The 24,892-nt window shown below is 28.9% G+C and overlaps 2 protein-coding genes across 2 annotated transcripts in view; one reads left to right on the forward strand and one right to left on the reverse strand.

Moving 5' to 3' along the window:
- The first annotated feature begins 1,780 nt into the window (after positions 1–1,780).
- Positions 1,781–14,387, forward strand: LOC129971279 (sentrin-specific protease 8-like). The gene is made up of 3 exons (XM_056084900.1): positions 1,781–2,071; positions 9,264–9,350; positions 12,524–14,387. Exon 3 carries the CDS (start codon positions 12,656–12,658, stop codon positions 13,310–13,312), a length of 657 nt encoding a protein of 218 aa, XP_055940875.1. The 5' UTR covers positions 1,781–2,071; positions 9,264–9,350; positions 12,524–12,655; the 3' UTR covers positions 13,313–14,387.
- A 1,100-nt stretch (positions 14,388–15,487) lies between these two features.
- Positions 15,488–24,892, reverse strand: part of LOC129971278 (Ig-like and fibronectin type-III domain-containing protein 1) — a 111,196-nt gene continuing 101,791 nt past the window's right edge. Inside the window, exons 21-26 of the mRNA XM_056084899.1 lie at positions 24,313–24,441; positions 23,844–23,987; positions 23,466–23,614; positions 21,215–21,344; positions 19,847–20,034; positions 15,488–16,125 (exon numbers count right to left, since the gene is read on the reverse strand). Coding sequence (XP_055940874.1) covers positions 16,039–16,125; positions 19,847–20,034; positions 21,215–21,344; positions 23,466–23,614; positions 23,844–23,987; positions 24,313–24,441 — 827 coding nt within the window. The 3' untranslated portion in view covers positions 15,488–16,038. The remainder of the gene's footprint in view (positions 16,126–19,846; positions 20,035–21,214; positions 21,345–23,465; positions 23,615–23,843; positions 23,988–24,312; positions 24,442–24,892) is intronic.

Raw genomic sequence — 24,892 nt, forward strand, 5'->3', positions numbered from 1 at the left:
TTTTTATTTTCTCTTAAGGCCTTATCACTCACAAAATCGCTTTTTTAGCATATTTCTGTGTTTAATTTGATTTTCACAATTTAATCTATGAAATACCAATACAGATACATTATGCAATTATTAGATTTTTTTTGTACGTAAACCTGTCATTATTACTGAAAAATTAACAAAATTGATGGAACAGCAATATATTCCAGGATATAATGTATGGAATGTATGAACAGGAATCCCACTAATGAAATGTATAAACTACAGATATTCACCAAACAGAAAAAGAGAATAAAGAGCGATAAATTAGCCATAAAGTACACCTGTGTTTTAGGTTTACCATACAGCAAATCCCCACGTGACGTCATTACACACATTTTTCCGTGCGCGTTTGTCCACGAAAGTGTATGGCCGTGTGATAAGGCCTTTATACGTAGTATAGAGAAAGTATAGTAATCGTCAAAAAATTCAAACTAGATTTTGGCGTATCTCCACATTTTAGACCCCCAAGTTCAAAATTTTTGGAAAATTTCCTTGTATCTGTCTGTAACAATGAAAAGTCAAAAATACTTTGATCTAGAAGGATGAAATTTGGTATGTAGTGTGTACACCAAATTTATAGATTTCTATCAAAATTTGTATATTTCTATCAAAATCCATTCAGAGGAAGTCTGTCTAATTTGCTCTTCGAATGTACTTTAATAAAATAACTACAAAACGAATATAGATGGGTAGATAAGATTCGGTACACAGATTTAACATCTATAGTGTATATACCCATCAAATTTTGAACCAAATCCAATGAGGGGGTTGATCGTCAATCGTTCTGTATCTCCAGAAACATGTTTTGGCGAATTGTGATGCGCGATGATAGAACCTGGGACATTGTGGTTCGCAGTCCAGTAACATGACCATGATGCCAAAACAATTGATCAGGTAGCAGGGCTGTTAGCTGGCTGATATGCTATTCACCACAATGTAAATAGGGTTAAACGCTAGGAGTTAAATGCTATAAATTTGATATGGGATTTTGTAACTACGTGTGAAGTTTTTCTGTCAAATTTTGGTTTCAATCGGTTGGGAAAAATGCCTCTAAAACACAAATTCGATTTTCGGATGTTATTATTCCATACCAGTATTAATCGTCAAATAACTTGCCAATGATTACGCAATAGATTCGATAAAAATGTTTAATTCACGCCAAAGGTTGATATTTCGTAATTCTTCTACGCTAATGCCATGAAGGTTTTCTCTGATATAACATCTTTATTAGAGAGTATGCAAGAAAGTTTTGTGGAGAACACTTCCAACGGTTTTATATTTGTGGGGCTTTTTCCTTCTTATTCAACTTTAATGATATGGAGTCACTATGCTTCGATTATAGAATTAAAGTTTTTATCTCTTGTTTTATTTCAGACAGGACAAATTAATCAGACTAAGACAACTCATTTAATTAACAGCACTGTTTTGAAAATGCAGAATGTTTTGCATGTATAAGTATGTAAAAGTTTTACTTTTTATTAGGTGCTCATAGCCATAGTTATCTTTTGAAAATACTTTTAGTATCTGCGTTTGATTTACTGTTTACTATCTACTATTATTTATTTTGTTTATAAAAAAAAAGTCTATCACTGAATGTTAAATAAGTCAAACATTTCTTATATATCAAAGTAATTTTCCTCTATAAATTATAGTGCTAAATCTTGCACTAGTATTCACATTAAATTCGTTTTTCTGGCCAATCAATGATGCGAAGTGAGCTTCCAATTTCCTCTTGCTAGTGGGAGTTTTACCTCTCTTCTTCAAGGTTGCGGAATCTCCAAATTCTTTGTTGGTTGTAACGTTAACTGCGATGAACGAGCTTGAGTTTGTAGATTAATTTTTGAAAAACCAATTCCTGTTTCTGATTTGTTAAAATTTTACTAATTCCAGAGGCGGTGAACCGAAAGATTGTATCTATTTATTGTAAAATCATTTCTATCAATGGATAGTGCGTCTGCTTGTCCGCCTTGTCCCAGAAAAGCTTTATTCCAAAAGCAGCGCGGTGTTACTTCCAAGCATTCTCAAACACTAAGAAAATCTGGTATAATTTAAATAAAATTTTTAAGCTCTTAATTCTAATAAGTGCACTATATATAATGTGACATAATTAGGGTGTCTGTTAGTGATTAAGTGGCTTCGAATATGATTTGGATTATAACACCTATTTAACTCTATAAATTATCTTTGACTAAAGGCATTTAGCAGTTTTTAAAATAAAATTTTTATAAAAAAGTTATTTATAACATGCTTAAAATGTGAAATGTATTTTGTTCACTATGATTCTAAATGAAAATGTCGGATGAATTACTGTGCATGGCTCTAAATTTCTTAACTCGTTTTAACTAAGTATTTGATAAATATTGAAGGCCCGACTAAAAAATGCGGTACGAATTCAAAATTGTAATTTTTTTTTAAAGTAATGATAAATAAATATGGTAACTTAACAGTATTGTTTAATTGTTCTTTGACGAGTTTCTAATGTTTTTTTTGACAATGGCGAAAAATTTATAATGCATTCTTTAATTTAACCTTATTGAATTTGTGAAACATATGTTATAATACGGAAAATTTGAACATTTGGTAAAATTATCTGCCATTCGAACCAGGTACTTGAGAATAGGACTATCTTTCAGGGACCTTGATTTTTGAAAGGTCTTGAAAAGTTATTGGGATCACTTCTTTTTTTTGCATCCTGATAGACACCTTAAAACAATACTCTCTGTGATACTATAAAAAAAAGTCTTGTATTTTTATAGTAGTGTAAATTAAGTGTTAAAAACATTATGTATCTTGTGCACATATTGTTGCTTAATAGTTACACATTAAATGTATGTATTATCTGTTGTATTTTTCTATTTTCAAATTAGTAACATATCTTACATATTTAGGCTTTTCATGAAATTACTAACTTTAGTCATTTAGGATGTGCTATTGAAAATAATTTGGGATAACTATTAGAAAATGTTTCAGCAAACTGTTTTATTCTTTAAGTCATCAAAACTGTTTTATATGCTAATCTTTTTAATTAAAGATAAAATAATATTTTTGTTACTCATGCTCTACTCTGTTTTCAACTCCTACTTTGAATATGCAAAAGTAATTGAAATTTTTTGTCATTTTAAAATCAATCATTATTTTGTGATGTAATTCTCGGCTTCAATCCTACGTTTGATTTTCCAATAATCAGTTTACCATATTTTTTCATTTCAAAGCTTTCTAAAAATCTTATTCTAGAATTCTTTTTTTTTTTTTTTTTTTTTTTCATGATTCACTTTCAAAAGAAATGAAATTTAAGGAATTATGCATATAAAATATTTGATTACTTATTTATTTTTAAATATTAGTTAGTAAAAATGTGAGTTAAACTTTGACTATGGTTTTTTTTAAAAAAAAATTTCCATTATTAAAGCATATCTTTAGTATTTATTCACATTCTCTGTGTTTTATTATAATGGTTCACTGTCTGTTTTTTTTATTTCTGCTTTTAAAAGAATTAAACCGCTTTAATTCTAAATGTGATCCAAGTTATAAAGCTATTTTCTACCTGCCATCCACTTCTCTTGTTGAGCAAGTTGTATGTGATCTCAAGAAAGAGATAGAATAAGTTAATTGTTGTTATTAATTCAATTATACATAAGAGAATATGAAAATACACTGCTTTGTGAAAATTGAAGCTGATATATGAATCCCATTATTAAGAAAAAGTATAAATTTCCCTCTTCTCCCTACTATGAAAAAAGTAAGGAATTTGTTCCCCCTCAAAAAATATGATTAATAATGGAACCAAATTACTAGAACGTAAAGCATAAAAAAAAGTTTAGTTTTCATTAGATATTTGCAGAATGACTGGCAACTATCTCAATGAAAAATATCTTAAGATATAAACTGTTAGAATTAATTATTAGTTGAATTGGAAGGAAATATAATTGGTATGAAAATAGTATAACTTATAATTTCCATATTTTGAATGCATTAAAAATTTATTGCAGGTCCGTTTTAGAAAGTGTATATATATATATATACACTTATATATATATTAATTTCAAAATTCATGTGGATTAAAACAAAAGGTTAAAATAATTATTCATTATGCAGAAAATATTTAAAAAAACAAACAAACCTAATAGCTGATTTAAATAAGTGGTATTTGTTTTAATTGCAGCAATTTTTTAGTGGTTAATTGCTGGCTTGTAGTTAATATAGAAGTATGAAATAAGTTTAATATTGTGTTAAGTTATATTTATGGTTTTAAAATTAGGATTGCATTTTCTTTTTTCTTTAAATAATCATAGTGCATTTATCATATATATGTGAAGTTAGATAAGTAGCATGTATATATAATAATAACCATCATCTGTTTTTGAGAGTTAGAAATTTTATTAATTATTTTGATTTGCGTCTAAGATGAAACCAAGATACAAGTTCTTTAGATGTTTAAGCTTGTTAATTGGAGACATCTTTCTTATATTTCTGTAAAATGACTTTTTCCATTCTTACTTCATCAATAAACTAAATTTTTTTATTCAAATAAAGAACCTCAGAACATTACATTGTGGTTATCTCCTCAATTCTATGCAAACTTTTTTCATAACCATTGCAGTTCTGATTCATGAAGTCTTGAAATGAGCATAGCCATAAAAGAATTACTTTTCTTTTAGGCTTGGTTGGCCTCTTGAATAGATTTTTGTTCAGTGTAATTAGTTTCATATGAATCTTGGAGGGGTGGGGATAAATGAAGTTTGAATTTCACTTGCTACTAAAGGTGGAACTCTTGTTTAGCCCTTCTTGGTTTGCAATGTCTAGTTGCAATTCTCTTGTTTATCTTCCTATTCTCTTTGTTTTTTGATATTTTATGTTGAGTATTATTGTTTTCAGAAGAAAATAATGTACTTATTAATTAATTGTGAAAGATCGAACAATAAATGTGCTGTATTTTCTTTGGGAAGTTGGATATTTTAATATTTAATGGTGTTATTGTGTCTGGAGGTCAGTGAAAAAGGTTTTATCTCATTTAGAGATATACTAATAGAATGTGGAAATATATCCTTTTCATGTACTTGATTTTTCTTTCACCTCTTTTTTCCTGTTTAAATAGAAGAAAATCCTTTTTTTTAGCAGTAATTTTATGTATTCATGATATGTTTTTAACAGTAATTAGCTGATTCTTGCTTTTCTGCAGGGGATTACTTGTTTGTAGAGCATTTGTTGGTTATATTTCAATGTCATTTAGTGACTTTCCACTAGGGAATTATTTAAATATTTTCATTTCAATTAATTTTTGTGCAAAGTTTTACATCTTAACTATATACTGGAAAACATGCATTTGATTTATTATGGACTTTTAACAGTGAATACACTGAATGATTCAAAGCTTTTAAAAATAAAAATAAAGCAAGATGTTCATGATGTTCAGAAGTTACTTATAGGTCATTAATTACTCTTGAAAAAAGATACCAAAAGTAATTAAGGCCAATAAAATTTCTCATATATAAACTATTTACTTTTTCATATATGAACTATTCAAAGTGAAAAGATTGCAATCGTCAGAAAATTCAATCCGGAGATTTTGCATTATCTCCATGATTCAAATCTCCAAATAACACATTATTGGAGTTGTGTCTATCTGTGAACACAATAATTTTAAGATGCTTTGAGCTGAAATGTCTTAACACTATATTTACCGATTTCTTACTTTTTTTTTTGTTTGAATACTAGTGAACAGAATAATTTCAAAATTTTGTAGAAAAGTTGTTTGACTTCTGATCTATATGTTTCTATGCATGCAAACACTGTAACAACAATAAAAGCATAATTTAAAATAACTTAACAAATTTAATTTATCTGTTTCTAAAATTGTAGTTCTGTCATGAATTTTGGATTTAATTTGCCAGTCAAAAAGTTTTGGAGCATTCTCATTTTTTTCAAATTCCCCCCCCCCTTTCAAATCTCCGTACTTAAAGGATTCACAATTTTGCTGAAAGTCTCTGACTTGTGTGGCAGAGGAAGAGGTGATAATCTTCACTAGGAAGTATGCATTGAAGTAGTGCTGAGACATTCTCGGCTGGTTTCACATGTATTTATGGCAGAGAGCATTAAGTCATTTCTTTAAATATATCAGTGATGACTCACTTTTGCTTTTTTATATATATAAGTAAGTTAGAAAAACAACAATTGTGCTTTTTAAAGTTTTGAAAGAAAATTACTCGGTTGAAATTATTTCTTTAATGCTAATTCCAGTAAGCAAGTGCAAGCATAAGAAGGGACAAATTATTAAAAGACTTAATTTCACAAAAGTAAAACCGATAACGTAATATGCTTTTCAAGTATGAATTGATCAGTAGCTTGTTTTAAAAATGTTGAAATGTGTAATGAATTCAATAAATTTTGCTTCTGTAAGAAATTTTGTTTTGGCAGAGAACAAATAAGGGTGAAAATTGAATGACGTTCTGTGTTGTACTTTCAGAAAGGATGAAAGATAGTATAAAGATGCTATTCTCAGGGAGTTAATAGTTTTCCTAGTCAGATTAACCTTTATCTCAGTTTCGATAATTTTTGTTGGGAAAATAAGATTGTATGAGTTTTTTTAAAAATTCTTTATTTAAAAATCATAAATTCGGAAAAGTTTTGAGAATTTTCATTCTGTCATGTGCACAAGCATCTATTGAAAGAAGATTTGACATTAATTAAAATACTGAATTGGGGAAGTTTGAATGCAAAATAGGCTTCACAAAATGGAATCTCTGGCCAACATAAAGCAATCTAGCAGAATCCACTCGATAATCATTATTAAAGAATTGAGAAAGTTAACAATATCTGATGATTCAAAATATTGCATACTTTTGGGGAAACAAAGGGCAAAAGAAATAGTTGTCTGACTTAAAGAAAGTTCAACTCTGATTTCTTTATAGAAAAATAAATTTCACTTGCAAAAGGAAATTGCTGAATTCAATATAAAGTTAATGCACTTACTTGTCTGATGTGCCTGAAATTTTTCATTATCAAAAATTGAACGATTTAAAAGCGGAAAAATCTTTGAAGGGAAAATAATCTTTTTTTTGTGTATTTAAAATTATCACGAGTTTTATATTTTAGATTTGTTTACTTATGTTCTTAACCTTTTTTGAGGAATTGGAATGTTTATGAAGTAGCATTATAATTAAATAATTTAAGGTATGAATTGAAAGTCTTTTAATAAAAATTTTCAAATAAAACTTGTATTAAAAAACATTTTAATTAATTTAATTTAAAGGTTGATGATAAATATTCAATGATTCCTGGTAGTATTTTACATATATATTTGTATAAAATTGAACACTTAATTAACACATTGACTGCCGCATGATGCGCCTGTGCGTTACAGATGTATGTAATTGTAACGAACCATCTATGTTATTAGATGATCCCTTCTCTACTACAGTTAAGAGATAGCAAAGAAAAGGGTCATCTAATTAGATAGATATTTCGAATATCAGGCGCGAGTCGTGGCAGCAAATGTGTTAATACCCAACTTAATTTATTTCATTTGAACTTATAGTTCTGTAATAAAAAAATATTAAGTTAGGATTTGTTCTTATTTTTTTAAAGTACTTATAAAGTGCTCATTTTGTAAGATAAAATTAATATCCACACTCTCTTAACTTTGAACTAAAATTGGTATATCTTTTATACAATAAAAAATATATTTAATTTTATATTTTTTGCTCACACAGCAAAACTTTCTATTTCAATCTATTAGTATAATGTAGAATTAGGCTCAGGATAAATTTAAATAAAACTTTCAATGCTGTTAAATAATTCTTTGCCTAAAATTATCACAGTGCTTCTAAAATATTTTTACTATGAATATTTTGTCACGAAATGAAATAGTAATCAATTTTAACATGTATCTTTACAAATGCTTTTAAATTGCATAAAAATTCAAAAACAAATTAAGTGCTATTACCATTGTAAAAAAGAATATCAAAATATTATATATTTAAATATTGAAACAACTCCTTTGTTGAAAATGTAAATATCTCATGTTGTAATGATGATGTATTAACCAAAAGTTGTATACTCCATGCATTTTTTTCCTTGGAGAATCTATTCATGACACCAAGGTAGCTGCCTTAGAAAAGTTCAATGTTTGTATAATTTTAAATATGTAAACAGCCCCCTATGGGAAAATTTTAGGCACAGCATCTATTACCACTTTTAAAATAGTATTTTTAGTATATAGGATAATCAATTGCAAAATAACTCTCGGTGTCTTCTTCCCCCCCCCCCCCATGACTATTCATAGTGTTGTTGAGGAATATTTTTCTTTATTAAAAAAAGTTAATCTGGGAGGACACAAATTGGGTTTCTGAGGCCCCAAGGATTTAATTTTTTCAGGTATGGTAGATTATGACATGAACCATGTATATCAAAGTATTTAATGCATAGTAATTCAGTTTTTAAACCATTTAAAGAAGAAAAAATATTTTTAAGCTTTAAACATATGCTTTCTTTATTTTGGTAGTTTAAAAACTGAACTATCATAGATGAAATACTTTGATACATTTCAGGAAATAAATCACCATGCTTGAAAAAATTAAGAATATATTATAGAAAATTGGTTTTTCACTGGGGAAAAAACTTCTGCTGTAAAATTTGCATTAATAAAAAGTATAAAATTTACCACTGTTAAATAGGATATTTAAATTATTAAAGTTATTTTTAAAGTTATATAGTTATTATTTTAAAGTTATTATAGTTAAATTCTGTTTGAAAAAATTAAAATATTTAATGAAATGTTCACAGATTTATATCAAAGCAAATTTTACAATCAATGTATCAATGCAAAGTTTTAAGGGATAAACTTATATTTTTCATAGTATGAAAAAGAAATGACTAGATTAAATTTTAATTTATTAAATAAAGTAAAAAAAAAAATACATAGGAGTTAGTTATTTTTATCAATTCTTATTGTTACTTTTCACAAGATAGAGTAATCATTTTCAAGTATATTATAATTTATATAAAAAAATAGTAAATGAATACTGGAGATATTTCAAATAATTATTCTAATTACCGTAATATTAATTGAATTTTGTCTTTTCTTTTAAAAATAAAGATAAAACTATATTAAAATAGACTTATGACTTTGATTTTTTATTCATTTCTTGATGATTTAATTATTCATTCATATATTTATATTAGTTCATATATTTATTAATTTATTCCTCTAAATGCAATTATATTTTTTCTTTTAGGATATGAAAAAAATGATATTATGAGCAACTACTCAAAATTGCGATTTGAAAAAGAATTGACTAAGAATTCAAAAGCCTTAGATAAAGGTAATTTTTGAATTTATTTAAAATTTCATTAGAAACAATTGTATACTGTTTTGCAATTATTTTATAATCCAAGATATTTCGAGTTGATAATACTGGAAGTGCACTTTTATAATGGTGTATCATTATAAAAGTGCCCTGAATATAATTATAATGTATTAGATTATTCTACTGTTTATTATTCTAATAATCTTGAGGGTACAACAGAAGGTTTTATTTCTGTTTGTGAACAGAATCTAGATCCTTAAGGTATGTGGCTTTACATTATGCATCTGACATAATTGCTCCTCTTACCTTTCTGCATAGTCTTTCATGCATAGGTACATAAAAAATCTTATTGCAATTACTAAAGAAGAATTGCTGTCGTGTTTCTTTAAGTGTGTGTAGCAGATGATCATCAGTTTTTTTGTTTTTTTTACTGTAATGAAACTGCCAAACTTGGTTTAGAATTTGAGCTAATTTACTAATTAGCATACAGTTTTTTCCTCCCATGCTTAGTAGATGAGCTAGTTTGAGTTATTATAATCTATGAGAGATTGGATTGTTTTTGCTATGAGAGATTGGAATCCTAAATATTTGAAAATAACTACTATAAATGAATTTCTGTTTGTGTTGTCTGTATTAAAGCTCATTCAGTCCATGAATCCATCGGAACTGTAACATTATGAATACTTTTATAAAAATGTTCTTCCTTTATTAGATGATCATCTGAATTTTTTTTCTTGTTTATTTCGGATTTGGTTTAAATGAATATAAGTTTCTTTAGGAGTAGAGTAATGTTTAAATAATTATTTAAACATTTCTGTGCACCCTTATAAAATATTTTTTTGGAAAAAAAAGCTAAGAATTTTTATTTGAGAATTAAAATTGGTTTTTAAATTCTGTGTTTATACTGAAAATTTGTTTGTTGTATTTTGAATAATACAATAGACATTTATTCACCTCAGTATACAATTTTGTAAAAAGTAGATACTGTATATTTGGCACAGTAAGTTTCTTAACAATGGTATTTTTAATCTAACATTTAGTGAAGTTAAATATATAATGAGTGATTGAGTAAAATGGGATATCATATTAAAATAAAAAATACTTTATTCATCATTAAAAAGAAAAGAAAAAAAAATAGAAAAAGTGTTATTTTAAGTGGAATTTGTAAAGAAATAAAAAATATAAATTAAAATTTTTTTAAAGAGATTAGTGTCAAAAAATGAGCAAATTACAAAATGAATATTCTCTGTTAGAAATATTGCCTGAAATCAAATTACTCTGGATTCATATCTGTGTTTTTGAGATTTATTGGGGGCTACTTTTGTTTTTCTAATAATATTGTCAGGTATATCCTAAATATGAAAATATGTTGCTTCATTGAACTTTGTTAACAAGTACTTTCAAATCTGAAAGTAATACCCTGCAATTAGGGATTACTTACAGATAAGAAAGATGAGAAACAAGTCTGTGAAAAAGTGAAACTACATTTTCCTCTGAAATTCTTTGTAAAAGCTGTGACTTTGATGAATTAATTATTTTCATATTGAATCAATGAAATGAAAAAATAGAATTTAATGCAGTTCTTTTATACTAGAGTTTTTAGCTTTTGTACCTAACATAGCTTGAGCACCAGGTTGCTCATTAATATACCAATCTTTTCAAGTTATTTATTATTTCCTAATGGAATATTTTTGATATTGTGTGAATTATTCATCATTCAGAAGATGAAAATTTTATTTTTGACAAAATTGCAAAGGAACTTATTGCTGAAAAAATTGGGTTTAAATTGTGTCAAAATGACTGTTGCTTTAGAGAGCAAATTAGGATTTGCCTCAACAGAGTAACTTAATTAAATTAACTGCAATTAAAAATAAATGCAAGGGAGACATTGCAAGAATATAAAAATTTGTTGGTTGAGGGAAACTTATTCATGCTATCGCAAATTGTATTTTTCAATTTAAAGATAATACAAGTAAAGAAATTAAAATGAAACAAAATTATGAAAATAATTTTATAGGTTAATTCAGAAATCTGTTAAAAAAAATTGGGTGTTTGATATTGTTGCTTGTATATATTTTTGTGGTTATCTTAAAAATCTTAAGCAGGTTATTTCAATATTGTACTAAGTCGACTCTTTGTAATCATCTGGAACAGTTTGGAAAGATGTATTTTGTTCTTGTCTCTCAAGGGAGAGCTTGCCCCCAGCTATATTGCACACGTTTCAAATTACAGGAGATAGATGGAATAAGTGATATCTTGTTCCATCAAACTGTTGCATATCTGAGTTGATGGCACATTTGATTTGTTTTATTAGCACTTTTTGATTTTCGACATATGAGAAAAGGCTTTCTAATATAAAGGTTTCTATCCCATAAAAATAGCAAAAAAAAAAAAAAAAAAAAACTTTGATATGAATTACACTTTTTCTAATATCTTGTTTTCTACTTTAATGAAGTTTAATTGCTGCTTTCAATAAAATTGTTTGCTAATAAAAATGCTATCAGTTTAATTGTTTGTAGTTTAGTACTAAAAGATACTATCAATATTGTTTAGTTCCATTAGTTTTGTTTGAAGTAGTAGCTGCCTACTAATTTCTCTTAGGCACTGTTAGTAATTTAAGTTCATTAAGACTGTGCACTGCAAAATAAGGCTGTAATCAGTTTTAATGAATAGAATTGTTCTTTTTGTGTATTTTATGCAGGATGGGCCGTAATTAAAATTTGCTGACTGGGTATTCTGCAGCTGTTTGTTTATCAGCCGCAGATGTGGCATTTCTTGGGTGTGTGTCTCTTGTTGCAAGAGATGAGAACCATATGCCTTTGTTTACGGATCTGAAAAGTTTCAGAATGTAAAATAATTTGGATTGAGATTGAGAGACAGCAGAGGATCAGGAAGACTGGTCCTTGCCATCTTCCTGATACAACCTCGTGATTTTTAATTGAACTATATAAACAAGATTCGCTATTATTCAGATATGGATTTTTTTTAAAATCATTTTATAGTAATTATGTAAATATCATGAACCCTGAAAATTGTGTAAAAGCTTGAAGTACAAAATTTTCTGAAGTAGTGTAAATAAATTCTTTTACTTTAGATGTTAGCTGTGCATACTTGTGTAGTTCAAAATTTGATCTCTGAACATTACAGGATTTTAATTTTATGTCTTACTTTTTCTTTTACTTTTCCAGAGCTTCACTTGCAAAGACTCGAGCAACTCAGACTCCTAGCTGAAAAACTTAGAGATGATGCATGGTTATATCCTGATATTGAAAGTAATCTAGGAATTTAAATACACAGTCAACTGCATCATAGGAAAAGCCATGTCCTCTTGTGATCCTGTGGTGTTGAATTATGAAAACTGTTTGCTTAGGCAGTCTGATGTTGAACTGTTAACCCCACCTAATTGGCTTAATGATAACATTATTGCTTTCTGGTTTGAATATTTAGAAAATGAAGTGTACAAAGATCATAAGAAGGTTTTAGGATTTGTCTGTCCTCAGGTTGTTCAATACTTGAAGTTTGGTCTTCCAGAAGATGTCAAGTCTACTATAGAAGGGCTTGAGTTGGATACCAAGCAGTACATTCTCTTCCCTGTGAATGATTGTCGAGCGCAAACTGTACCTGGGGGTACTCATTGGAGTCTTCTTGCCTACAATGCATCAGAGAACTTATTTGAGCATTACGATTCTTATCCTGGAAGTTGCAACCTTCCTGTAGCAGAGAGCTTGGCGAAAGTCCTTGCCATGTTTCTTCGGAATTCATTGAAGGGTGGACATCCGCCTGTTATACAAGAGATGCCTTGCACTCAACAAGTGAATACCTATGATTGTGGGATGCACGTGATCTGCAATGCTGAAGGTCTATGCAAGAAATTCACCACCCAAGATAAGAGGCCTTTGACAGAAATAGTGCCTTCAAGTGTGGTTGCACGTTCTAGAGAATCTCTGAAGGCAATTATTTATTCTTTACGAAAATAAATGCTCTAAGACAATCAAATATGTAAAGGGAATTATTGAACTTCAGTCATATTACAAGATGTCTATCATTCATGAATTTTGATTTAAGAGACGAGGAAACTTGAAAAGTCACAATTATTTTAAACCATGATGAGTTATCTGTTTCAAGAGATCAGGACTTGAAATTTCCTTCTTTACTATATCTAAGAAAAATAGACATTCTTAACAAATGTTAATGTATAATTTTTTTAAAAACATTTTTTTTTTTTTTTTTTTTTTTTTTGCACCTTATGAGATTTATTCTGGTATTTATATCTTAACTACAATATTTAAATCTAGAATATACTTTAGTATTTTTCTGGTTTCTTCATTATGAGGGCATGCTCTGAATTTCTATTTCTTTATCTTATTTTGTTGACAGCAGCAGATTTGAAAATTTTATATGTGTTGTGCATAGACTTTTCAAATACTTTTTTGTACAGATGGTTTAAAACCTGAAGTTTTCATTTATGGCAAACTTTTTTTTTGTGTGTGTTTATCTTAATTTTTTTTTTCTGAATTAAGAAGCATTTTAACTAAATAAAGAATTTTCAAAACTATTTCTAAATTAAAATTTGGATTTCAAAATTAGTTTTGTTCCAAACAAATTTTGTTATGATGTCATTTTTCCTGGGGACTTGATAAGTAATATGAGTTAATAATTTTTATGTTGAGTATATGCTAAATTTTTACTATTTCACGAAACCAAATAGATTTTTTAAAAAGCAAAGTAGTTTCATTGTAATTTCCTGTGTATTATCCATGGCAGCATATAATCCGAAGGTGCTAATTTTAGCACTGGGGGGAGGGGAGATAATTTGCCATGGCAGATTATTAGTGATGATTTACAAGATTTTTATCAGATAATCTGCAAAAAATTACAGTAATTCAGAAGCATCCATCCATTCCTTACTCTAAATGCTTTTTAAATCCTCAATCAAGTTTTTGCAATTCCTAGTGCGATTTGATAGTTACATACAGTTTGGCATTATCTTGATGAAATAAGCTTCTTAACTATGTACAAGATTAATAAATTTCCTCTGTGATGTCATTTGAACTTGAGTTTTTGTGCTTCTTGCTTGTTATTTTATTGTCACATTATTAACAACAATTTGTGCATTTACCTAATGTTAAATTATTATTAAGAAAAATTTTAGAATAGTTATTATTATTTAGTGAAGTGTGTTTCTTCAGGTCATCTTTAAATTTTTAAAAAATTAAACTCCCCACTTTTTTTTTTTTTTAATACTTTGGATGCCTTTATAAATTTTGAGTTCTATTGGTTGTGCATTTCTGTTGAAATAAATTTAAGGGACATGAGGAAAATAATGAAATTACTTTTAAATTCTTCTAGATACATTTTTAATAATGGCAGGTGCTAATTGCTTTATTTAGACATTTTATATAATTTCCCCATGAAATTATTTGATCAATTTGTTTTAACACAATAGAATTTTGGATTTTTCCTATTAGGGTATTGCATCTTAAATGTGTAGCATTCAGTAATTGAATATTTATTGATTCAGAGTATGTTATTTACTTTTATGTTTTTTCAAATAATGGAGCTGCACTAATTTTCCATATTTATATTGTTCCTTAAGGCTATCCTGATTTTGATTTTTTTTCCCCCATTTTCTTTTTCTTTCTTGATAAATATATATTCAAGCAAATAAATCTAAATGCTGATTCAAATTTACATGAAAAGAATTGTTATTAAATTGTATAATAAACCTCACTTTGCGGAATATAATTTAATGCGTGTCTGGGAAAAATGAAATATTTGAATGTGGCATATTGTAGTTTAATAAGCAAGATGTTTCTTATTTTTGTTTCAATATTTGTGTGATTAATTATTTTATTGCAACATTCTGTTTCCTTCTATCTGCATTGAAAAAGAAACACATTGTTTTAGAACATATTTATTTACATTTGAATACATTACAGTTCATGTAAAAATTTGTTTACACATCATTAGCATTAATATACAATTAAGTATTGACTTTTCTGAAAAATTTTCATGCATATATAAAATTGTTTCATAATTTACACTCTTTTAGAGAAATATTCTTTGTTCAATCTACATTCTGCCTTACTGACTAGAAAAAATATTGTAATTTTTTTTTTTTTTTTAAGTTTGTGTTACACATGTAACAATTAATTGTTAGAGAATTTCGTGCTTTTTTTTAAAGAAAAATCTTAATTTGGCATATATAATAAACATTTTGAAGTACATGTGTAAAATTAAATCTAGGATGTGTTTTAAAGCCAACATTTGTCATTTTCAACTAAAAAAAATAAACTTTCTGTTATTGTTTTATTTATTTCACTAGAAATGGATTAAAATTTGTTTTCACGTATTTTTGATAAATCTATTCTTGATACAAAATAATAAACGCAGAAAATATTTAGTTTTTAAAATTAGATTGAATTAGTTTTTTTGTGTTTAAATATTCTTCATAATTACATCACAATTTTCACTTCAGTTCTTTCTAAACAGAATTTTATGTTTATTAAGATGGTTTCAGTCATCTTAATAAAAATTGTCTGTTCTTGTTGAATGGCCATAGCTTTGCTACATTCACATTTTTATATACATTTTTAGTTTACAATTTACATGCTTGTTGCAGGCACTGTTTTGACCTCTAGAAGGTTGTTTGCTGTTCTGCCTTTCCTCTTTACGTCTCCTCAGCTTTCAGGCTTTATCTCACTTAAGAGGTGGAAGAATCTGCTTTTGATGAATTGTCTCTCTTGGTGTCGCCATTCTGATGGTCAGCTATTGCCCCTGTGGGACTGTTCTGTGAAAAGAAGCTTTGACTCAATTGTTTGTATTTTGTTAAATTTAATTAGAACAATGGGAAACTTTTTTAATATATCATATTTAAAATATGAGTATTGCAAAGAAAATTCCATATAAAGTGAATTTCAGTTATCAAGAATGAACAAACTTTTACCCAAGATTCTTAAACCTCATCTATGCATGCAAATTTGTGTACACTTACTTGATAAGAATTAAAAGATAAAGATGATCAGTGAAATAAAAGAAAGTAATGATGTAAATATATTTAGAAAATTTTAATGAAATATTTCATATTGAAGTGGTCCAATTGCTATTTATTTTATAGTAATGCATTCTATAAATATTTGAACAACCTCAAATTTATATTCAAGGTTTCATTGGAATTATAGATCTTTTGCTAAATTATTCAAATCTTTGAAATATGTAGAAACATGTTATTATCAGTATTTATATAATAACATTTATATATTATTAATAATATGAAATAGTCTCTTAAAATCCAATTAATGACATTTAGTGAATTTTATAACTAGATAAAGTAACTAATCTAAGTTAAAATTGCATAGAAAGTTTTAATTAACAATGAATATATAATATTAATAAAATGAATATATATTTATATGAATTATAAAATTTATATATAAATAGGCAATTTTCCTTAAACATAGTTTTGTTACTCAAATTATTGAATTATAGCATTGTTTCTAGTTGCTTACAAAAACAATGCAATCATATTCAAATCTTTTAAAATGCTTATGTTTATACTCTTTCTCGTTTTGAGATGCCTTTGATTTATGCATTTAGATATTGAGTTATTGGTATCTTCCCTACTGATTCTCAAAACTTTCTAAATCACTCTTGAATTGAATTACAGCTTCTAATCACTACTTTTAAATCATAGTTTCAAATTGGAGGTATTTGATTGATGTTCATGCATGTCAAATGAGTCACACTATCACTTTATGTACTTGGTGAATTCTTTTAAATATGATATCATAGCTTAATGTAAAATACATGTGCATTGATCTCAGGTTAATTGACTCATTAAATTACCAAGAGTTTGGAATATCTAATAGTTTTTGCCTTTTAAAATTAGTTATATTGAATGCAATGCTTTATTGTATAAAAGTTTTTCTAAAAAAAAAAAAATGATCTCAAAAAGGCAAGAAATGTAGAATTAAAAAACAACTTTTTACAATGTGAGTGAAAAAGAATAGAACTGAAATACTTGTTGTTAGAATTGGTTTTAAATTTGTCTGCCTTTAAACAAACACTTCAGATTTAGTCATTGATTTTACAATGATTCTCATTGATATACATGAATAATTAGCAGAACATATATATATTGCATTGAAATGAAATTAGAGATTGATTAAGCTGGTTAGGGCACACTGAAAGTAAGGGTTGATAATTTGCTACAGTTTTAATGCATAAGCATGGTTGTTTCTAAGTTAATAATATACATTTAACAAAAATAAAAATCTGAACTCAAGTAAAAAATTTGAACAATATATCGTGAAAATCATTAGCACATTTTAATGTTCTTATTAGAATCTAAATCCTTTCTTTTGAAGAAAAGTCATCATTGATCGCTAAAAGCGTGAATAATAATTAAAAAAAATCAATTTAATTCCTGTAAATCTTAAGATGCTTTCTTTAAACAAAGCAAAAGTTAATTCATTTTAATAAGGACTCGTAGGTTCAATTTTAAAACATACTTTATAATTCAAATTGGTATTTATGACTGCAACCAATTATTTGTATTTGTATTTGTATTAGTAAATATGATTTGATGTGGGGAGAAAAAAAATGTTACTGACATCTGCTCTAAAAGCATCATATTTATATTTAAGTACATCATTATGTTTACCAGTCATAATGCTTTAAAACTATATAATTTCAGTAATTTTGTTCGATTTTATTGATAAAAATTGCAATAAAAAATGTGCTTCGAAAATTTATTTGAAGAGCAATAAGTCAAATATTAATTCCAAAAATTTTGGTTCATTCTGAAATTTTTCTGATTATTTCATAGCAATATTAAAAGCTTAGAGCAAAATGACTTTTACTGATTGATCATTATAATTTAAAAATTCCTTTTCGTATGTTTAAAATATCGTGAAACTTTTAAATATTTTGGCAAACAGTTTGGTTTAATTAATTTTTTTTAAGTGTGAATTGTGAAATTCAAGTATATAAATTTAAGAATTTGGCCATCTTATTTAGAAATCAAAAAAATATCCTGATGTAATTGAAAAAAATTAAAATATTTTAATTCTAATCAATAAACACTTTCAAATTTGAAAGATTTCATAAAATTGATTCTCTATTAAAAATGATTCAAAATATTAAAATTTAAAATCCATGCACTGCCTTTCAAAGCTGACCATAAACTATTTATAAACGAAATGAAAATGTTAAGTTTTTCCTGAATTTTTTTGAAAATTTAGTAAATATTTTAGATGAATCAGTGTTATTGAATTTTTACTTTCTCATTTACGTAGTATAGCAAGTATAGTAATTGTCAAAAAATTCGAGCTCGAGGTTTTCAAAAATCTCCACGTTTTAGACTTCTCCGAGTTCGAAAAACACACTTTTGGAAAATGTCTGTCCGATACAGTCCGAGATACAATGCGATTTTGTCGCTTAATTATTCTGTCAGCGCTGTTGTTTTGGAATCGGTTAGCCAACTGTATATATATATATATATAAAAAGGATCGCCTTTATTTGGAAACAGATTCTTGAACATAAAACTTCGTTAAGAATAATATTTTCAAATTTAAACTGATTAAAGTTTTAATAAATTGGAGCATATGGCTCTTGTAAATCTAGTAAAAATACGGAATGAAATTATTCTGTAAATAATAAATTAAAAAAAAAAAAAAGAAGCTGGGTCTTGGTTTTTCTAAACAATTGTTTACTTGGCCTTTTAAATAATTTCAAGGATTTGTTTGATTTCTGAAACCGTACTATTGGCTGTTGTGTTCTACAGAGTACATTATATTCCATAAATTTCGAGTAAAATTTTCTTGCTAGTTAGAAATCCATTTGTTATTTAGCGAAATTTCGAAAGAGTTCTTACAACCACGAAGGTAGAGAAAACTGAGCAACAGGAATATTCGGAACGTCCTTTGCGACTCTTTCTTGAGAAGCTACAAGTATATGAGATATTGAAAAAGGGTTGAGACCTTCCACTTGCATGAATAACTAAAACCGGAAGGTGCGAATTTTGAGCAACGTTCACACGATACCAGCTGTTGCGCTCTATAGAAGGTGACGCCTACTCGCATGCGTTAGCATAGGTTTAATTCGTCAAAATGGGGGTGAAAGGAAAAATCAAAGGAGGAGATATCTGTAAATGTAAATATCTAATAGGGGCAATCCAAGGTCAAAGGGAATACCGGAAATGCACTCATCGTTCCGCGTCTTGCCCCTTAATGAGATGGAGTCGTCGAAATGTGGTCGTTTCTAAATCCGTTGACGAACAGTACTTCAGGAAAATCACGTTGCCTCAAAGAGAAATAGTTGCCCGATAAGACAAACATTTGCCATTGTCCCATTGGTTTTACGTGATGTTCCTGAAGTAAGAGGAACATCACGTAACCTCCTATTACGCGCAATAGCTGGCCTGGTGTAAACATTGCTTTAGGCATCTCACTTCCTTGCGCTCAGATGTCCGTTTTCGGAACTTGTGCGCTAAAAAGAAGAGCGTACTTACATGGGTCTGTGGTAGGTTATCTTTCATGTAAGTGGGATTCTCAAAGGATACTCCGGGTGAAATTCCGGGCGGTGGCTTCATGAGACGTGATCGCTGGTAAAAGAAGATTCCCAAGCCGCCAATCAGGATGAGGAAAATGACCGTCCCGATCACAGCTGCTGTCGTCTTAGCCACGGGATTGATGGAGTCTGAAATGGATGACAAAAACTCCAAATATATAAATGTTTTTCTACAGGTAAAAATTCAGTATGCTTAACTGAAAGAAACGGAGTTGTTGGCTCATTTCAGAGTCATCTTCTTAAACAGTAAAAAGGAATCTCTTTTCTTGATTCTAGTTGGTAGATGCAAAACCTGATTCGACAATGGCCAGATGATAATTCTGATTTGAGTGGTAACTTCCTCCATCGTAAATTATTATTATTATGAAAGCTGTTAACAATGATACGCAGGAAAAAGAATCTGTTCAGAGCAATATATGTTTATATAGTAAAAACGACAACATCAAAAGTCGTTGAAAATTAATTTAGATTCAAAGAAAAACAAATTTTAATCCTTTCTCTAATACTGGCATTTTTGTTTTCTAAGGTTCATAAGTATGTTTCTTTAATTTTTTAAAGCTATTTTTCTAATATTTTTGGTCCATCTTTTCATGTTAGCTTTTCCGTCCAATGCATTTTTAAAGAATTAATTCAAACTATTTTTATATTAATTTTATGAATCTAATTATTTTTTTTATTTTTTCATTAAAATTATATTTTTTTTTACTTACGGTTCGTATATTTTATTTTCTGAATATTATGCACTTTTTTTTTTTTAAATAAGAAGAGATTGATAAATATATTGCGAAAGAAATGTTAAATTTTTCAAATAATGATTGCCATAAGGAGGGAGCCGCATTTGCCTATTAAGAAACAATTCTCCTCCTCTTTCTTAGTGCGAAATTGAACAGTGGTAGACTTGCAATTCCCTCATCCTTATCTGAAACCAGCATTTATCAGTGTTTGAATTAAATTTCTGGGTTTTAAAGAAAAATAGAATCAATTCACGTCAAGCGTAGCGATGAATTTTTGAGATTTCTGTGCATCTTGTAGGATACTCAATTGTACTTCAAAATTCAGCATGTGGTTAAGTTTGTCATGTGATAATGACATGACGTTAAATGGATTAATTCCATTCTGCATTTTTTTGGTACATATTATTATTATTAAAAAAAGAATAGACATTTTTTTTTTCGTGTAAGAAATCACATGGCAATATTTTTTAAAAGAATTTTACTGTTTCATTTTCTATCTATTAAAAATAAATTAGTTTTTCTAATAAATAGATTTTGGTTAACTGTTTCGGATGTCCAATGACATCATTTTGTACCTGCAACTGTGAAGAGCAGTGGTTCCGAATGCAGACTTATTCCGTAGTGGTTTCCGGCTTTCACGACGACCTCGTAGGTGGTTCCAGACTCCAGGTCGTGCAGAGAGATAGAGCGCTGCTTCGTGTGGTTCTGAAACAATAACGTCAAAAATTGAAAATGGGGCATACGTCGTAAAGAATAGTGGCAATATCATGCCGTTTTCTTAAGCATCTTTTAAGATGTATTTCCAAAGTCATCCATTCTTGCGATGAGTCTTTGCTGATTTAAAATTTAAAAGAAAAAACCCTTTGACTAATAAAAAACGCTGAACCATGAAGAAACGGATCATTATTATTTCGTCTTGATTTTCTGTCGTATTTCAAATACATTTCAGTGTAGGATATAATATTTTGGGTTAATTAAATGATATTACATTTGTCAGATGAACGATAATACCAACAACACAGAAATTGCTCTTCTTGTAACAGTACTGAAAACAGTTTCATAATTTAATTTTTGATTTTTATATTACTACGATGAGAGATTTAAATAAGTGCATGTTACTGGCTATCAGTGTTTTCGTTTATTGTAAGAAAATGAGTCGGTGCATGCTAGAGCTCTGAACTTCTTTATTCAGATTCAGCGGTTTTAATCAAAATCTTTCCGAAGGTTTTTGTTGAGTTTCTGTTTCCTGCGAAAAATGAATTGCGAAAATTGAATTTAATGCAATGACAATCAAAATAACTCTAAAATTATTTGTGCGCAAGAAAGAAATCCGTTGTATTACAATCTACAAATCAAATTTCAAATCAAAAAAAGATATTTTATTTGTGATTCGTGTTAAACAAAATCTACTTCGCATGACACATAGATGCATTTTTCAATAGAAATAATGTAAAATATCGTATATTTCCAAACCAGAAATAATTTTTGACATGTATTTATTTACTTTTTAGAGTAACTTATAATTTTCATATCAACAAAATGTGAAGTGTATTTATGTAAATATTTGTAATCGCGCTTCAATAAGAGAAGGTAAACATTTGTAGGGAAAGAATTACTCAAATATCCTTTCGGTTCATTTGAAGCAGCATTTTTCAGATTTGAATGAGAGATCTGATTTACGGTTTCGGGACTGGAAATGATGAGTTTGATCATCGTACGTAAATTAAGGCGTTTTTATGTGTATTGTTGGGGACAACATGTGGAAGCTTCTTGAATATCTGAAAATGAGTTTTTTTTTGTTTGTTTGTTTGTTTCTTTTGCTCTTGTCAGCAAGAGAGATATTAAATATTTAACATCAAAACTTTGAGACTTGCGCAGACAGAAAAGGGGTGTTTTTTTTAATGGATTGTCTATTATTCTCGTAAGAGTCAAGGGCAGACGACTCAGTTCAATGCATTCGTGGAACATCTCGTGACTGTCTTTCAACCGATGAGATAAACGTATTTGGATTGAGCATTTGCTGTTGAGAAAGCTATTCCGAATTCTTACATATTCAATATATACTGCCATAAAATAGAGAGGCCGTCTGCTAAACTAGATCAGCCTCTCTACGCATTAGAATTCGCTCCTGTTCACAAAATACAAAATGGTCGTGCGGTTAGAGCACCACGATGAGGTAGGTTACTTCTAACAATGTTTGAACAACTGAAACGGAGTTAGGATAAGTATATTGCTGCAAATGAAAAATATTTTGTAGGAGAAGAGGTATGTTCCCTTGATTATTTTTTTTTTTTTGTTAAATAAAATTTTTATCACTTCAGTTTCAGTATTTATTAGACACATTCGTTGGTATTGAGTGAATATGAGCGTTAGTTCAGGTATTTCCCTCGTCATCTGATATCGTATCAAAATCGTCCTTTTGTAGTTTTATAGCGAGACGTTCATCATTCTAAATTACATTAGGCTTGAGTTGAAGAGAAAGATGAAAATTCGCCGCCCTGGTAGGTACAGAAATGGTGTGGAGTCAGTTACCCTCTGCTAATGACGATACTTGTCTCCTATGTCAGGGGTCGCACTATGGCCGATGATGGCCATTAGGACTCAACGTTAGTCCATTGTCGCAGTGGTCCGATCATTTAGATTTATTCGTGTGTGTTCGGCCAGCTTGGAATAGCGGTTTATGGTTGCCTTATAACTCAGATATCTTCTAATAATCCATGTTAACCCTTTAGTGTGATAGCTTTCGTTGATTTATCAACTTCTGGTGATCATTTGGTGATACAAAATAAAAGTCGGTGCAAAAAATAAAAACACTCTTCTGCTTACCCTGTACATAACTCGAGATCCAACAGGTCTCCAGAATATTTTATACCACTGGACGACTTTGGGGTTCTTCTGCGGCGTATCCCACGAGATCTCCAGGTCGTTTCCCACTCTGCGATACTGTATGTTTGTAGGGGGCCCGGGAAGGACGGCTGGTGAGACAATTTGGTATAAAGGCATGGATACAGTAAAAAAGATGACTATTTTTGTTGAATTGCTCCAATAAAATTGTTAATAATACATATAACTAAATGAAATTAAATGATATTAATTTGAGAGGAAAATTTGTTGCTCACACATACGCTTCTAGATTGCGAGCAATAAGAAATAATATTTGGATGGGAGAAAAAGAAATTGTTTGAATTTCTCGAGACAGCTCACCTTTTCCTTCCTCGAAGCAGCTGACGATCTTCGAGGCGTGTAGGATGCACAGCTGCGTGTTAATGATGGGTCGCCCCTGACACCAGCGAAGGCAGCTGCGCTGAATGCCATTGTCGCGGCAGCACTTCCGGTGGTCGCTCCCGTCTAAAAGAAATACACAGATCAGGTTTCTAAGTCCAAATATTTATCACATCATTTCGAGGTATATAGTATGCAAAATTAATAAATACTATATATATTTATATATAATTATATATATAATATAGAAATTAAATAATAAAAATGATACATTGGCATTAAAAAAAAAGCAGACTGGGATGCTACAATTTTGCAGTATAGATCTTAAAAATGATCAAAACATAGGAAAAAAATCATGTATAATATTAGAATATGTATATATACGCAATACAATATTGAAAGGTCGTTTTAATTATTTTTTTTTTCTTTTCCTTGATAATAAAGAAGTTACCTGCGGCGCAGTACATAAGTTTATCGAGATCTTTGAAGCACTTGGGGTCGGAAAGTGCTTGCTGAATGTCGATGTCTACGCTGCAGGCGTCTCGGCATTCTTCACTCACTTTCTTCTCCAGGCAACACGCTGAAAATGGAAAGTCAGTTTTAGGCGATCATTTTGAGATGTGTCAATAATTTTCACATATAAAAATTTTCAAATTCGCCAATTTGAAAGGTTATCATAAGAGATAGATAATAGAATACAGATATGTAAGTGATAAATTAATTTTACGGATGTGCCGAAATGATATTAATTTCTTATTATATTATCAGATATTCTATATTATTAGCTTTCCTAAAATGGTCTTGGATTGAAATAACGTAAAAAATAATCTAAAAATATCTTTTACTCAAATGCATGTCATTGATTTACAAAGTTTCCGCTAGCTTCCGGCATCTTACATTGCTGTTGTCCGCCTTTGAAATGAGGTATTTTCCGAAATGCGGTGATTATACGTATTACGACTGCGGTTTTTGCAGTTTGTAAGGGAGCCCAGATTCAGGACATTGTCACTATATGCATCATGTCTAAAAAG

Source organism: Argiope bruennichi, chromosome 6 (assembly GCF_947563725.1).
Source record: "Argiope bruennichi chromosome 6, qqArgBrue1.1, whole genome shotgun sequence".
NCBI lineage: Eukaryota > Metazoa > Arthropoda > Arachnida > Araneae > Araneidae > Argiope > Argiope bruennichi.